This window comes from Cavia porcellus, unplaced genomic scaffold, assembly GCF_034190915.1.
Source record: "Cavia porcellus strain 051 isolate PalLab524CR breed Dunkin Hartley unplaced genomic scaffold, mCavPor4.1 scaffold_17, whole genome shotgun sequence".
Classification (NCBI taxonomy): Eukaryota; Metazoa; Chordata; class Mammalia; order Rodentia; family Caviidae; genus Cavia; species Cavia porcellus.
The window spans coordinates 58,625,379-58,640,208 of NW_026947500.1; the positions used below are offsets into that span (position 1 = coordinate 58,625,379).

Here is a 14,830-nt window from a genome sequence, read left to right on the forward strand (position 1 = left end):
GTGTATTAAGGTCTCCTGTTACAATTGTGTTACTGATAATTTGAGTTTTCATCTCTGTTAATAATTGTTTTATATAACTGCTGGTGGGAGTGTAGACTGGTACAGCCTTTGTGGAGATCTGTCTGGAGATTTCTCAAAAAGTTGGGACTGGAAATCCCATTTATTCCAGCTATTCCACTTCTAGGCATATTCCCAGAAGAACTGAAAGCATCATACCACAGTGATATATGTGCACCTATGTTTATAGCAGCACAATTTGTAATCGCCAGATCTTGGAAACAACCCAAGTGTCCATCAACTGAGGAATGGATAAAAAAGTTGTGGTATTTCTATACAATGGAGTATTATTCAGCTATAAAGAAGGATCACATTGAGATATTTATCAATAAATGGGCGCAGCTTGAGACCATACTCATAAGTGAAATAAATCAATCTTGCATCTGTGAATACCGAATAGTTTCCCTAATGTAAGTAATGATTCAAATATATAAAAATATGTGGTAATCATGATTCCCCATTAGGTGGCCTTGAAGCCTTATAAAGTTTTCACTCATTAATTAGAAAGGCTTTACTCTGGGCTTCTTGATATGGAAATATTTGAAGCTAGAGTATATGAAGTTTTATCCAAATATTTCAAGGAAAAAGACAGACACTATGGTAACTACTATTGTCGGGTTATATGGTGGTGAAGTACTAGGTTGCTGAAACAGTCATGCTTTGACCTCTATTGTTATATTGTTATGTCCTGATTTATCTCAATCTCCCCCTTTTTCTTTTAAAAAATTATTTAATCTTCATTTCTTATGTTTGTCTTAATTAAAGAAAAAATTTAAAAAATTAGGATATATAAATAGTAACTCTTTTTGATTTCCTATTAACTTGTTTTGAAGTCCTGTAGTAGTCCCACGATCTTGTTTTGACTGATTAGACTCTGTTCCATATATGATAGTATCAAGTTTGAAGACATAGGCAACTACTTTGAAGGCAATAAGATTCACTAAGATACCCATTCTGGTTTGACTATTGTCTTCTTGGGAAGTCCTGTAATGTTTACAATGCCTAAGTTTTATTGGTCTTATTCTCTACTGTTTTGTCCAACTTTATAATATCTAATGAGATAGACAATTCTTTTTAAGGAAACAAGAGACAACGTTGATAACCATTGTTGATAACCTTGTACTCTGTTCTACACCATGTGGTATGTCTATCCTTGGTTTTGACTGACAGCTTTGTTTTGCCATATTTGACTGTATTTTCTCACCCCCCCCAAAAAAAGTAATAAGCACTAAGGAGTAATAAAATCCAAAATGTGTAAATTTTGTTGTAAAAAAGAGAGGGAAAAAATAAAAAAAATAAAAAGAGCTCTAACAGATATAACAGCAAGTGTGTTTAGGGGTGTTGAATAGCTGACTATATCAATGTTTTTGGATCATTGAACACAGCTGTTTGCAGTCTCCCTGTTTGAATGTCCACCTTGTATTCTTCGATACTGTGATTTGAGCAACTATTTTCAAGATGATAATATGTAATCTACTAAGAGGTGCTTTCTTACTGTTATGTTTTTTTTTTTTTGTAGTTCTGTATTACGTGTACCCTTACACCGCTTTGTTTTGTTTTGTGTTTTTCTCTTTTTCCTCTTAAATAAAAAAAATATGTAAAGTTAGCAGCTCAAGGCTTCACAACTGTGAAGTGACAAAATTCTAGTTGCTTGAGAATTAGTTTGACATTCAAGACTGTCCTTTCTAGTGTCTCAGGTAACTGAGAAACAAACACAATGTAGGGAGCTGGCAAAGACCCCAGTCTTATGGGGAAGCATACAGGGTAGGATAAAAGACAATAGACAGAGTATTATAGTTTGTGGGGTTCCAGGAAGGTCAGAGTTCTCTCGGAACTGAGACAAAGACTTCTCTGGAATATCAGTATTTATTGAGTTCTTAACATATTGTGGGCATGTGGGGAAGTGGAGGGCACATTTGAGACAAAAGCTTGGAAAATGAACAAGGCTTTGAGAAGCAGAATAAAGGCATTCCAACCAGTAAATATTGCTAATTAAGACAACTATTTTATCCTTAAGGTTGGCTGTTATTGCCGCCCTGGAATCAGACTGAGAGCCAAAAGTCCTCAGATGCAGTATTATCTTGACTTCAGAGGCTGTGAATATGGGCTTTCCCAACACAGCCAGGGAACACTGTAATCAGTAATGTTACCCTTACGCAGCCTGGTTCCCAACAACAGAGTGCTAAGGTGTCTTCTCCAACTTATAGAAACCAAGAGCGTCTAGGAAAAATTGTACTTTTCCCATTGATTGGCAGAATCACGGGTTTGATTCTATTGTTGTATAAGATTCTTCTTACGGTTCCGCCTCGCTCCAGGGAGTCTTGAAATCACTGAGAAGTGTGTGTGTGTGGGGTTGTTCCTGTGCATAGCCCCACTTAAGAGGCTAAGGGTCGGATACCACCATCCAGTAGCAAATTATGAATATTAGGAGTTTCTGCGTTATACTTTATTGCCTACGTGATTAGGACATTAAAGGATGGGCAGGGGTGGAGGAGGCTCAGCCCTGCCTGCTGGAGCCAATGGCGCCCTGGCGACTGTCTTGTCACCATGGCAACCACCGCCGTCTCCCGGGGAACCAGCCACCCATTGGGTAGAATCCAGAAGGCTCCGGAAGAAGGAAGCGGAAGTGGCACGTGGAGGGGCCGGTGGAGGCACCGATCAGTCATATCATTTGGATCAAAAAACAGAACAATGGAGTTGCAGCCAAAAATCAGCAAATCACTCATGCAAACAATACGGTGTCTAACTTTAAGAGATTTCATGGTCGAACATTCAATGACCCCTTCATTCAAAAGGAGAAGGAAAATTTAAGTTATGATTTGGTTCCAATGAAAAAGAGCGGAGTTGGAATAAAGGTGATGTACATGGACGAAGAACATCTGTTTAGTGTGGAGCAGATAGCAGTCATGTTGTTGACTAAGTTAAAGGAAACTGCTGAATACAACCTCAAGAAACCAGTAACAGATTGTGTTATTTCATTTGCTTCTTTCTTCACAGATGCTGAGAGACGATCTGTACTAGATGCTGCACAAATTGTTGGCCTGAACTGTTTAAGACTTATGAATGATATGACAGCTGTTGCTTTGAATTGTGGAATTTATAAGCAGGATCTCCCAAGCCCGGAGGAGAAACCTCGGATAGTCGTCTTTGTTGATATGGGACACTCAGCTCTTCAGGTGTCTGCCTGTGCTTTTAACAAGAGCAAACTGAAGGTACTGGGAACAGCTCTTGAGCCATTCTTAGGAGGAAAAAACTTTAATGAAAAATTAGTGGAACATTTTTGTGCCGAATTTAATACTAAGTACAAGTTGGATGCAAAATCCAGAATTTGGGCTCTCCTTCGTCTGTATCGGGAATGTGAAAAATTGAAAGAGCTGATGAGTTCTAACAGCACAGACATACCACTGAATATTGAATGCTTTATAAATGACAAAGATGCTTCAGGAAAGATGAACAGGTCACTTGAAGAACTCTGTGCAGATCTCCTACAAAAAATAGAAGTTCCTCTTTATTCACTGATGGAGCAAACTCAGCTCAAAGTAGAAAATGTGAGTGCTGTTGAGATAGTTGGGGGCACTACACGAATTCCAGCCGTGAAAGAAAAAATTGCCAAATTCTTTGGAAAAGATGTTAGCACAACACTCAGTGCAGATGAAGCAGTCGCTAGAGGATGCGCATTACAGTGTGCAATCCTTTCTCCAGCATTTAAAGTTCGAGAATTCTCTGTCACAGACTCATTCTTTTTCCAGTATCTTTGATATGGAACCATGATTCAGAAGATACTGAAGGGGTTGGTTCAAGCAGTATTTAGTCGAAACCATGCTGCCCCTTTCTCCAAAGTTCTCACCTTCTTGAGAAGAGGACCTTTTGAGCTAGAAGCTTTCTATTCTGATCCTCAAGGAATTCCATATCCAGAAGCAAAAATAGGTCGGTTTGTAGTTCAAAATGTTTCTGCACAGAAAAATGGTGAGAAATAAAGTCAAAGTCAAAGTTTGAGTGAACACCCACGGCATTTTCACCATCTCTACGGCCTCTATGGTGGAGAAAATTCTAACCAAAGACAATGAAGTGTCTTCTATTGAAGCAGACATGGAGTGTCCCAATCAGAGACCATCTGAAAACCCAGACACTGAAAAAAATATCCAGCAAGACAACAGTGAAGCTGGAACACAGCCCCAGGTACAAACTGATGGTCAGCAAACCTCACAGTCTCCCCTTCACCTGAACTTACCTCAGAAGAAAACAAAAACCCAGATGCTGACAAAGCAGGTGAAAAGAAAGTTGACCAACCTCCAGAAGCTAAAAAACGCAAAATAAAGGTGGTGAGTGTTGAGCTATCTATTGAAGCCAACTTGGTCCGGCAGTTAGGCAAAGACCTTAACATGTACATTGAGACAGAGGGGAAGATGATAATGCAGGATAAATTGGAAAAAGAAAGAAACGATGCTAAAAACACAGTGGAAGAATATGTATATGAGTTTAGGGACAAGCTGTGTGGACTTCTTCTGTGAGCAGGACCATCAGAACTTTTTGAGACTCCTCACAGAGACTGAAGACTGGTTGTACGAGGAAGGTGAGGATCAGTCTAAACAAGCATAGGCTGACAAGTTGGAAGAGCTAATGAAAATTGGCGCTACAGTTAAAGTCCAATTTCAGGAAGCTGAGGAATGACCGAGAGTGTTAGAGGAACTGGGAGAGAGGCTGTAGCACTACACCAAGATAACAGCTGACTTTAGACACAAGGATGAGAAGTACAACCATATTGATGAATCTGAAATGAAAAAAGTTGAGAAATCTGTTAATGAAGTGATGAAGTGGATGAATAATGTCGTGAATGCTCAGGCTACATGGAATCTTGATCAGGATCCAGTTGTACGTGCACATGAAATAAAAACAAAAATCAAGGAATTGAACAATGTTTGTGAACCTGTGGTAGCACACCCAAACCAAAAATCGGATCACCTAAACTGGAAAGAACTCCAAATGGCCCAAATATTGATAAAAAGGAAGAAGATTTAGAAGGCAAAAATAATTTCGGTGCTGAACTGCCACATCAGAATGATGAATGTTACCCCAATGAGGAGTTCTGTTAATATGGACTTGGATTAGGTGGTGTTAAATTGGCTTATTCCTTCAATTAATGAAATATTTTTGCCATAGTATGTGATTCTACATAACATACTGAGACTATTTATATTTTCTTTTTGAAGGATGTCTAGACATTTTGTGTATTATATGGAAAGAGAGTAAAGCTTAAGTCTGTAGTCTTTATGGTCCTAAAAGGGAAAATTGCCTTGGTAACTTTCAGATTCCTGTGGAATTGTGAATTCATACTAAGCTTCTGTGCAGTGTTACCCTTTGTATCACTGAGGATGAAATTGATTTTGGTCTTTTGAAGAAACGAACTACTGCTTGTTCAAGAGGGCTGTGATTAAAATCTTTAAGCATTTCTTATTACCAAGGTAGTTTTCTTGCATTTTGCGCTCCATTTCAGCATGTGTGTGGGTGTGGCTGTTTGTAAACAAGACTTAAGTCTGATTTCATAAGGGCTTTCAAAAAATAATTCTGTCCAATAGAATAATTTTGCTTTCATATTAATTCATTGAGTAAAACAAAAGCTAGTCAAATGTGTTAGCAGCATGCAGAACAAAACTTTAAAATTATCTCTCACTGCACAGTATATTGTCATGTGAAGGTGTGAAATGGAAGATGTGTATCTGTTGTAACCGATTGTGAAAATTTGATTAGCTTTAAAATAAAGTTCATCCTATGGTGTCATTTCTAAAAAAAAAGATTCTTCCTGCAATAGAGACTTGCAATGCTTTAGCTGTCTACTCGCTTTTTAAAAAACTATTCTTCATATTTATTTATTTAAAATAAATTACTAAGCTATAGGACTAGAAAGAGAATAATTACCTGTTCTACTGCAGTTGGCGACTATCTTGGGATAATGTCCCCAGGGTCAAAGACAAAAAGATAAATACTCTTCCTTTATAAGACTTATTTCTAAAACCTGGAAATGTATGTCATCTGGTGTGTTGTAAGTCCTACAATTCAAGATTCTAGATTGTGAGAAAGTAAGTGATTTATTTTCTAAGGTATAAATAGAGTGCTTTCTGTAAATGATATGGACATAATGGATTTAATTTAGGTAGACTTGCTGCAGTTTTTCTCAATTTGTGCAAGTATTTGGATTTGGAAAGCAGATGAAACTTAATAGTGTGCAGGTCCACTACTCTTACCTTATCTGTGGCAGTTATAAAAAAATTATAAACCAATACATTGCTCACATTATTACCATGAGAAGGAAATTTCCTTACCTATCATAGAACTTTGGGGAAACCAACCATCTTACTAATTTTAAGAAGTTAAATTGTAAATTATAAGAGCATTTAGCACACATTTACTCATAATATGCTTAAGTTATGTTTATGCTGGTAAATATCACCTAGAAATACAAGCATATCAAATTCAAAAATTAAAATATTTAATACTAAAATTGTCATTGATATTGATTTTTATTAAATAACAAGAATTAATATATTTATATGCATGTACAACATAATATGTTCTATAAGTTTGCTGCAAGAAATTTGTTAGTTTCTTCATTTTAATCTTACAGTATTTTATTACATGAATTAATCACAGAAGCCCAATTTAGGTACAGAAAAGTTCAAAGACTTCTAGAAGTTTAGAATTCATATTTGAATTTAATCTCAAGTTTTCCTAACTTCAAATTCTATGTGCTTAATCAGCACAACTGGGTATCATTCGTAAAAGACAATGAAATAAATGTCAGTGGCTTTAAATAATTTGTAGCATGGATATCTCCTTCAGAAAAGGAAAAATTCAGTACAGACACCTTTAAGAAATGGCTTGTTAATGAGAGTGGGGGTGATCAGCTAAATTTAGGAGATGCCTCTGACCTCTGAGTGGGGGTGATCAGCTAAATTTAGGAGATGCCTCTGACCTCTGCTGAGACTAATAAGAGCTGAATCCAGCAAGAGAATGAAAGTTACACTGAAGTTTCAGTCTCTTATTCAAAAATGAAATGCAAAGTGTTTTAAATGGCATTGAAGTTATCATGGTGACTTAAGAATAGCAGTAGACCTTGGTCTTAAGTGTTACTCATTAAAGTCATGTGTCACTTGTTGGATGACCATGTGACTCTGATTCATCTGTCACATTTGAAAACTAGGACTGGATTGGATCATTCATCAGCCCCTCATCAGTATTAACACCATACAGTTAGGTAATCTCTTTGCAGTTCCTACAACACCAGAAAACACCTCATGATCAGAAGCACTGTGGTATTCTGACTAAGAATTAAGAACTGGAATCCTACTGTTATGAACCTGGGCCAGTTAAATGTATCTTTATATATATTTCAGGTATTATGTTGTATTAAGAGATGTCCATTTCAAAACATAACTATGACATACAAGGAAATTATGAGTGCCAGGTGCTTGGAAGATATCTTCTTGGTCAGTCTCTATCTTTATCAATTACCTATAGTTTTCATCACTTTCAGATTTTCATATAAGAAAATCCACATGATTGTTAAGCATGTGTATCTGATTTATCTCACTGAATGAAATACTCTCAAGTGCTTCTATTTTTCTACAAATGATTGAAGCATATCTTTTATGCCACAGTATTATTATTTTCAACTAATTTTAATAAAAATCCCAAAACAAAGTTTTACTGAAGAATTTGAGAGCTCTTAAATGTACACAGATGAACTTCTCTTTCACAGAATTGCATAACAGAGTAGGTGTAATTTAATAAATAAAATAGGTACAATTTACAAATTAAAAAATAATGTAAATGTGAAATTCTTGAGAGTATATCACAGGAAAAAAGTCTATATCTCTAGATATTTAATTAATATCTTGGCCTTCTTCCCTCTTTCATGGCCTCCTTTTTACCGGCTCCACACACTCTAAAGCACATAAACAGACAATGTGATGAATCTAAAGTGTAAATGTAGATTGCTCCTAAAATTAAAATACTAATGTTTATAGAGATATGATTGAATAGTCTCTTTGAGGCAATTTCAGAATCTCATAAATCAGGTTTCCTTTTTGGTACTTTAAAATTCAGAAGTTTAAACCTTTAGCTAAAGAGTTGACAGGATTATTGAAAGAACTATTGTTTTGTTTACAAAGTCTGTAAACAAAATTTAGAATTCTGCTTTATCTTACATTTGATAAACAAGTGCTTTATGCAGTGAACCTTTTAAGTGTCCATTGGACTTTCCAAGAAGAAAAAATTAGATCATGTCTGTGTAACATACTTTGTTCATGGGGAATTTACAGAAATATTCTGATATATAGAGTCTATATTGAATTCACTGAAATGCTAACACCGTTAAATTCTGCCCTTAAGAATACAGAAAGGATAAATCCAAACAGAGCTGTGGATAGGATGGAATTCTTAATTTCACCATGGACTAAGATAAAAGTTCTAAAACAAAAACACTGTGATCAAGATTCTACCAATGTTTATTCCCCACATTGCCACCAACTTCCAGAGTCTCTTACTAAATGGCAACTTCTTCATGGATACCAGATCCTTTCACAGGATCCAGTGCACAGTTCTGAGTACTTTTAATTATGTTGTAATGAATAAATAGCAAAACCAGCAGAAATGACAGTCAGAGCTTACCATCAGTTGTCAAAATTTTCTTAAAAAATAACATGAAACATATATTTTCTATTTATTATTTATAGAAAAGTCACATGGGTGAATAAAAGGCATATATGAATGTGAACAAATTACTTGGTCTCAAAAATTATCTATGGGAAAATAAATACTAATTCATATGATTGTGATAAACTAAATTAATCCCAATAAAAGTTTTAAAGTCTCAGAAGAGCTGATTTTCCTGACACTTTTTAGAGTTTCATTTCTAGGAATCATGTATTGTAAAATTTATTTTTACAACAAAATCAATAGTCAATGCAATTTTTATAAATCACACAAAACTATTGGGAAATAAAGTACAATTCCACATTTCATGTGATTGTTTATTTTCAAAACCTGCTTTTGTTTTGAGAGTGTGACATTTTAATACTAATTTTGTATGAATCAAAATAAGAACAAGATTGTATCTATTTACTTAATATTTCAAAAATTACAGATGTTCTCAAATATATCCCTCTGTTTTTAATAATTGCAAAAATATATAATTTAATTAAAATTATAATTATAAAATATAATTAAAATTATAATTAAATTATAATTTAATTAAGATATACTATGATGCCCAATATGGATTGACTATCATCCTTTTATTTGAGGTCCTGTAAGGTCCTCAGTGTAGATTTTATTGGTTTTATTCCGTATTGTTTTGATCAATTCTATTATACCTGATGATATAGACAACTCAATTTAAAAATAGCAAGAGGCACAATGGTAACCACTTTTGATCACCTGGTATTCTATTTTTGCATCACATGCTATGCCCACCCTTCTGTTCTGACTGTTTTGCTTAGTCACATTTGTTTTTATTCTCTTCAAAAAAGTAATAAGAACCGTGAGAGTAATAAAACCCTAAAAGTCTAATTGTTACTGTAAAAAAGAGAGGAAAGCAAGGTGGACTAAGGGATATAACCGCAGGTATGTTTGAGTGTGTAGGATGGAAAACCATATAACTGAGCTTTTGTTGGATCATTGAACGGAACTGTCTCCAATTTCACTGTATGAATGTCCACTTTATATGCTTTCATTTAGTGATATGACAACTGTTCTGGGAAGATAATATGCAGCCTATTAACTGGTGATTTAGTACTGTATATATTTTTTCTAGAAATACTGTATTATTTGTACCCTTTTACTACATTTTTAAATGTCCTTTCTTTTTTTCTTCTTCTCTTTAAATAAAAAAATTTTCTATCATCTCGTTTGAAAACCTGTATTACTATTGTTTTAGGATTTTTGTTGTAGTTGTTTCTTTTTTGTTTTTGTTTTCTGTTTTTTCTTTAAAATAAAAAAATTACAAAAGAATTTATTAACTTTTTATTTACTTTAAAATTTAGAGTAAGGATATCTTTGCTTTATCTCTCACCCAGTTCAATTCACAGCATCGAATGCCACCTAATTTCAGACTGAAAATTATAAAACCTAAGATGTTGGAGCCTAATTACACTGCGCCAGCCGAGTTTGTACTTGTGGGATTCACAGATTTCCTCCCTCTCAGAATCACCTTGTTTGTGGTATTTCTTGTAGTGTACATGTTAACTGTGTCAGGAAATTTGGGCTTAATAATCCTAATTAACACTGATCGCAGCCTCCGAAATCCAATGTATTATTTTCTGAGCAACTTGGCTTTCTTGGACATCTGCTACTCTACAACAATTGCTCCCCAGATGCTGGCAAACTTCGTGGCCTCCAAGAAGCGCATCTCCTTCCAGGGCTGCGCCCTGCAGATGCTCTCCTTCGCCTGCTGCGTGGATGCGGAGTGCCTGGTCCTGGCTGCCATGGCCTACGACCGCTATGCTGCCGTCCGCCAGCCTCTGCTGTACTCTGCCCGGATGACTCCCAGGTTCTGCCTCGGCCTGGTCCTGCTGGCCTACGCCAGTGGAAGCACCACCTCGCTGGTGCACGTCTCACTGGCCTTCAGGCTTTCGTACTGTGGCTCTAACGTGGTCGATCATTTCTTCTGTGACATTCCCCCACTTCTGGCTTTGTCGTGTGTGGATACTCACATCAACCAGCTTCTACTCTTTGCCCTGTGTGGTTTCATTCAGAGCAGCACCTTTGCGGTCATATTTATCTCCTACGCCTGTATCCTCCACACCGTATTGCTCATGAAGTCTTCTGGCGGCAGAAGCAAAGCTTTCTCCACCTGCACACCCCACCTCCTGGCTGTGGCCTTATTCTATGGGACACTCCTATTCATGTACTTGCGCCCTGCCGCCAGCTACTCCCTGGCCTTGGATAAAGGCATTGCTGTGTTTTACACTGTTGTCTTTCCCATGTTCAACCCAATCATCTATAGCTTCAGGAACAAGGATGTGAAAAACGCACTTAAAAAGCTTCTTGAAAAAGAGTGGATTTTCAGATGAATAAAATCTGAATCATTTCCTCCTAAGTAAACACTAACTTTCTCTTCTAAAGGCATCGTTAGCCACCTCCTGTATCTACTATTTGAAATTTGTCATCATATCCTAGACATAAATGTAGCTTTTAATCCTAAATGCCTTAAAGTGTGTTATTATTTCTTTCAGAAAAATTTTCTCCAAAGTTTGCCTACCTTTTAAGACATTGCTAAATGAAAATGACTGTTAACATTTTCTCTTTTACTGTTTCCAAAATGTTTTGAATATTTGCTCATTCATATTCTTTATCATGTTTTATAAAAAGCATAGATTATTTAATAGTTATCAAACCCAGTTAGAAGCTGTTTAAGGCAAAGAATATGCATACTATTTTCAAAATGTATGTAATACCTAGTATTTTGAACATCTTTCTTACACATGTAACACAAAGGATGATTGGATGGATACTTGGAAAGATGATCAGGTAAATTAAATATGCTCCATTTATGAAAGGTAGTGAATCTAGGTTCTGTACTTAAAAATCATTCATTAACACAGAAATTTTATAGTATTAATAATGGCTGGGAATGGCAGTGGTGGTGGTTCTTGTGGCTTTCAGGAATTCTGGAAGAAGGTATAGTTTAATTATTTCTTTACTACTGAGTCACAGTGAAATATCAAATCTGATTTTCTTTAGGTTGAGTTAGTTACTTCAATGGGTCTCTTCTATACACAGCACCTAGTGTAATTCTAAGTTATACTGAAGATTATTAAGATTATGTATTGCACTGATTATGTATTACACTGAAGATTATTAAGATTATGTATTGCAAAACACTGATTATTCATAATCTATTTTATAGACATATTCATTGAGGATGTTTCTTCAACAAGAGGTAAACAATTGCTCTGATAATTTTTTTTCTGTAAGTTTACAATGCAAACTCATTTTACCACAAGCAGTTTTTCCCCTGAGATCTTTTTTCTTTTCTTCTGTTTTTTTTATTTTTTCTTTTGTTTGCTTTTTTTTTACCTTTTCTTTTGAAACAGGGTGTTGCTCTGTAATTCAGACTGGTTTTGAACTCACTTTGTAGCCCAGGTTAAATTGGAACTCATAGCGATATTTCTGCCTTAGCATCAAAAGTGCTGGATTATAGGTGTTCGCCACCATGCCTGGATAATAGGTTGCTTTTTTGTTTTGTTTTGTTTTGGTCTACATGAGATCAGTTTTTATCATCAACAGACTTTTTTTTTTTGCTTTTTCCCATTAATTATTTTTTTTATTTAAGAGGAAAAAGAGAAAAACACAAAACAGAACAAAGTAATGTAAGGTTACACATAATACAGAACTACAAAAAAAAAAAAAACATAACAGTAAGAAATCACCTGTTAATAGATTACATATTATCATCTTGGAAATAGTTGCTCAAATCACAGTATCAAAGAATACAAAGTAGACATTCAAACAGAGAGACTGCAAACAGCTGTGTTCAATGATCCAAAAACATTAATATAGTCAGCTATTTAACACCCCTAAACACACTTGCTGTTATATCCGTTAGAGCACTTCTTTTTTTTTTTTCCTCCCTCTCTTTTTTACAACAAAATTTACACATTTTGGATTTTATTACTCCTTAGTTCTTGTTACCTTTTTGGGGGGGGGGAGAGAATAAAGTCAAATATGGCAAAACAAAGCTGTAAGTCAAAACCAAGGATAGACATAGCACATGATGTAGAACAGAGTACAAGGTTATCAACAATGGTTATCAACGTTGTCTCTTGTTTCCTTAAAAGGAATTGTCTATCTCATTAGATATTATAAAGTTGGACAAAACAGTAGAGAACAAGACCAATAAAACTTAGGCATTGTGAACATTACAGGACTTCCAAAGGAGACAATAGTCAAACCAGAATGGGCATCTTTGTGAATCTTATTGCCTTCAAATTAGTTGCCTATACCCTCAGACTTGCTACTATCGCACAGAATGGAACAGAGTCTAATCAGTCAAAACAAGATCGTGGGAGTATTACAGGACTTCAAAACAAGTCAATAGGAGATCGAAAAGAGTTACTATTATATATCCTAATTTTTAAAATTTTTCCCTTAATTAAAATAAACATAAGAAATAGCTAAATAATTTTTTAAAGAATAGTAGTTACCATAGTGTCTGTCTTTTTCCTTAAAATATTTGGATAAAACTTCATATACTATAGCTTCAAATATTTCCATATCAAGAAGCCCAGAATAAAGTCTTTCTAATTAATAAGTGAAAATTTTATAAGGCTTCAAGGCCACATAATGGGGAATCATGATTATCACATATTTTTATATATTTGAATCATTACTTACATTAGGGAAACTATTCGGTATTCATACATGCGAGATTGATTTATTTCACTTATGAGTATGGTCTCAAGCTGCGCCCATTTATTGATAAATATCTCAATGTGATCCTTCTTTATAGCTGAATAATACTCCATTGTATAGAAATACCACAACTTTTTTATCCATTCCTCAGTTGATGGACACTTGGGTTGTTTCTAAGATCTGGCGATTACAAATTGTGCTGCTATAAACATAGGTGCACATATATCCCTGTGGTATGATGCTTTCAGTTCTTCTGGGAATATGCCTAGAAGTGGAATAGCTGGAATAAATGGGATTTCCAATCCCAACTTTTTGAGAAACCTCCAGACAGACCTCCACAAAGGCTGTACCAGTCTACAGTCCCACCAACAGTGCAGGAGAGTTCCTTTTTCCCCACAGCCTCTCCAGCATTTGTTGTTGTTCATTTTCTTGATCCTGGCCATTCTTTCAGGAGTGAGATGGTATCTCAGTGTGGTTTTAATTTGCATTTCTCTAATGACCAATGATGATGAGCATTTTTTCATGTATTTATTTTCCATTTGCATTTCTTCATCTGAGAATTGCGTATTCATCTCAGATGCCCATTTTTGGATTGGACCTTTGAATTTTGGTCTGAGTGAGTTTTTTTAATTCTTTATATGTTTTAGACAAGAGTCCCTTGTCTGAGAGAGAGTTCACTAAAATCTTTTCCCAGTTTGTGGGTTTTCTTTTCACTATGCTGGAGATTTCTTTTGACATGCAGAAACTTTTTAATAAGAAGTGGTCCCAGTTATTGATTCTGGGAAGTATTTCCCGTGCAGTTTGAGTCCTGTTCGTGAATTCTCTACCTACTCCTATGTCTCCAAGGTTTCTACCCAATTTGTCTTCCAATAGATTTAGCGTTTCTATTTTAATATTCAGATCTTTGACCCATTTAGATTTTAATTTAGTACATGGTGATAGACATGGGTCTAGCTTTAGTTTTCGGCAAATGGAGAGCCAGTTTTTCCAGCACCATTTATTAAAGAGACTGTCGTTCTTCCAATGAACCTGGTTGGCTCCTTTATCAAAGATAAGGTGGTTGAGTGTGTTTGTAGTTGTGGTTGTATCTTCTAATCTATTCCATTGATCTTCAGCTCTGTTTTGATTCCAATACCATGTTGATGTTACTACTGTTGCTTTGTAGTATAATTTCAAGTCAGGGAATGTGATGCCTCCTGCTTTGTCTTTGCTGCTTAGAACTGCTTTTGCGATTCTAGGTCTCTTCTGGTTCCAGATGAAATTTAGGAGTGATTTCTCTAGATCTATAAGGTATGTTGATGGTATTTCTATTGGGATTGCATTGAATCTGTATAAGAGTTTTGGGAGAATGGCCATCTTCACA

General features: G+C 35.5%; 1 protein-coding gene and 1 pseudogene across 1 annotated transcript; both read left to right on the forward strand.

The window, feature by feature from the left end:
* Positions 1-2,604: 2,604 nt before the first annotated feature.
* Positions 2,605-5,709, forward strand: LOC100727577 (heat shock protein 105 kDa-like; annotated as a pseudogene).
* Positions 5,710-10,187: 4,478 nt separating this feature from the next.
* Positions 10,188-11,126, forward strand: LOC100724840 (olfactory receptor 5AS1). The gene has a single exon (XM_003467896.2). It carries the CDS (start codon positions 10,188-10,190, stop codon positions 11,124-11,126), a length of 939 nt encoding a protein of 312 aa, XP_003467944.2.
* The last annotated feature ends 3,704 nt before the right edge of the window (positions 11,127-14,830 follow it).

Excerpts from the sequence above, each read along its gene's own strand:
- LOC100724840 (XM_003467896.2), top strand. The coding sequence starts at position 10,188 with ATGTTGGAGCCTAATTACACTGCGCCAGCCGAGTTTGTACTTGTGGGA.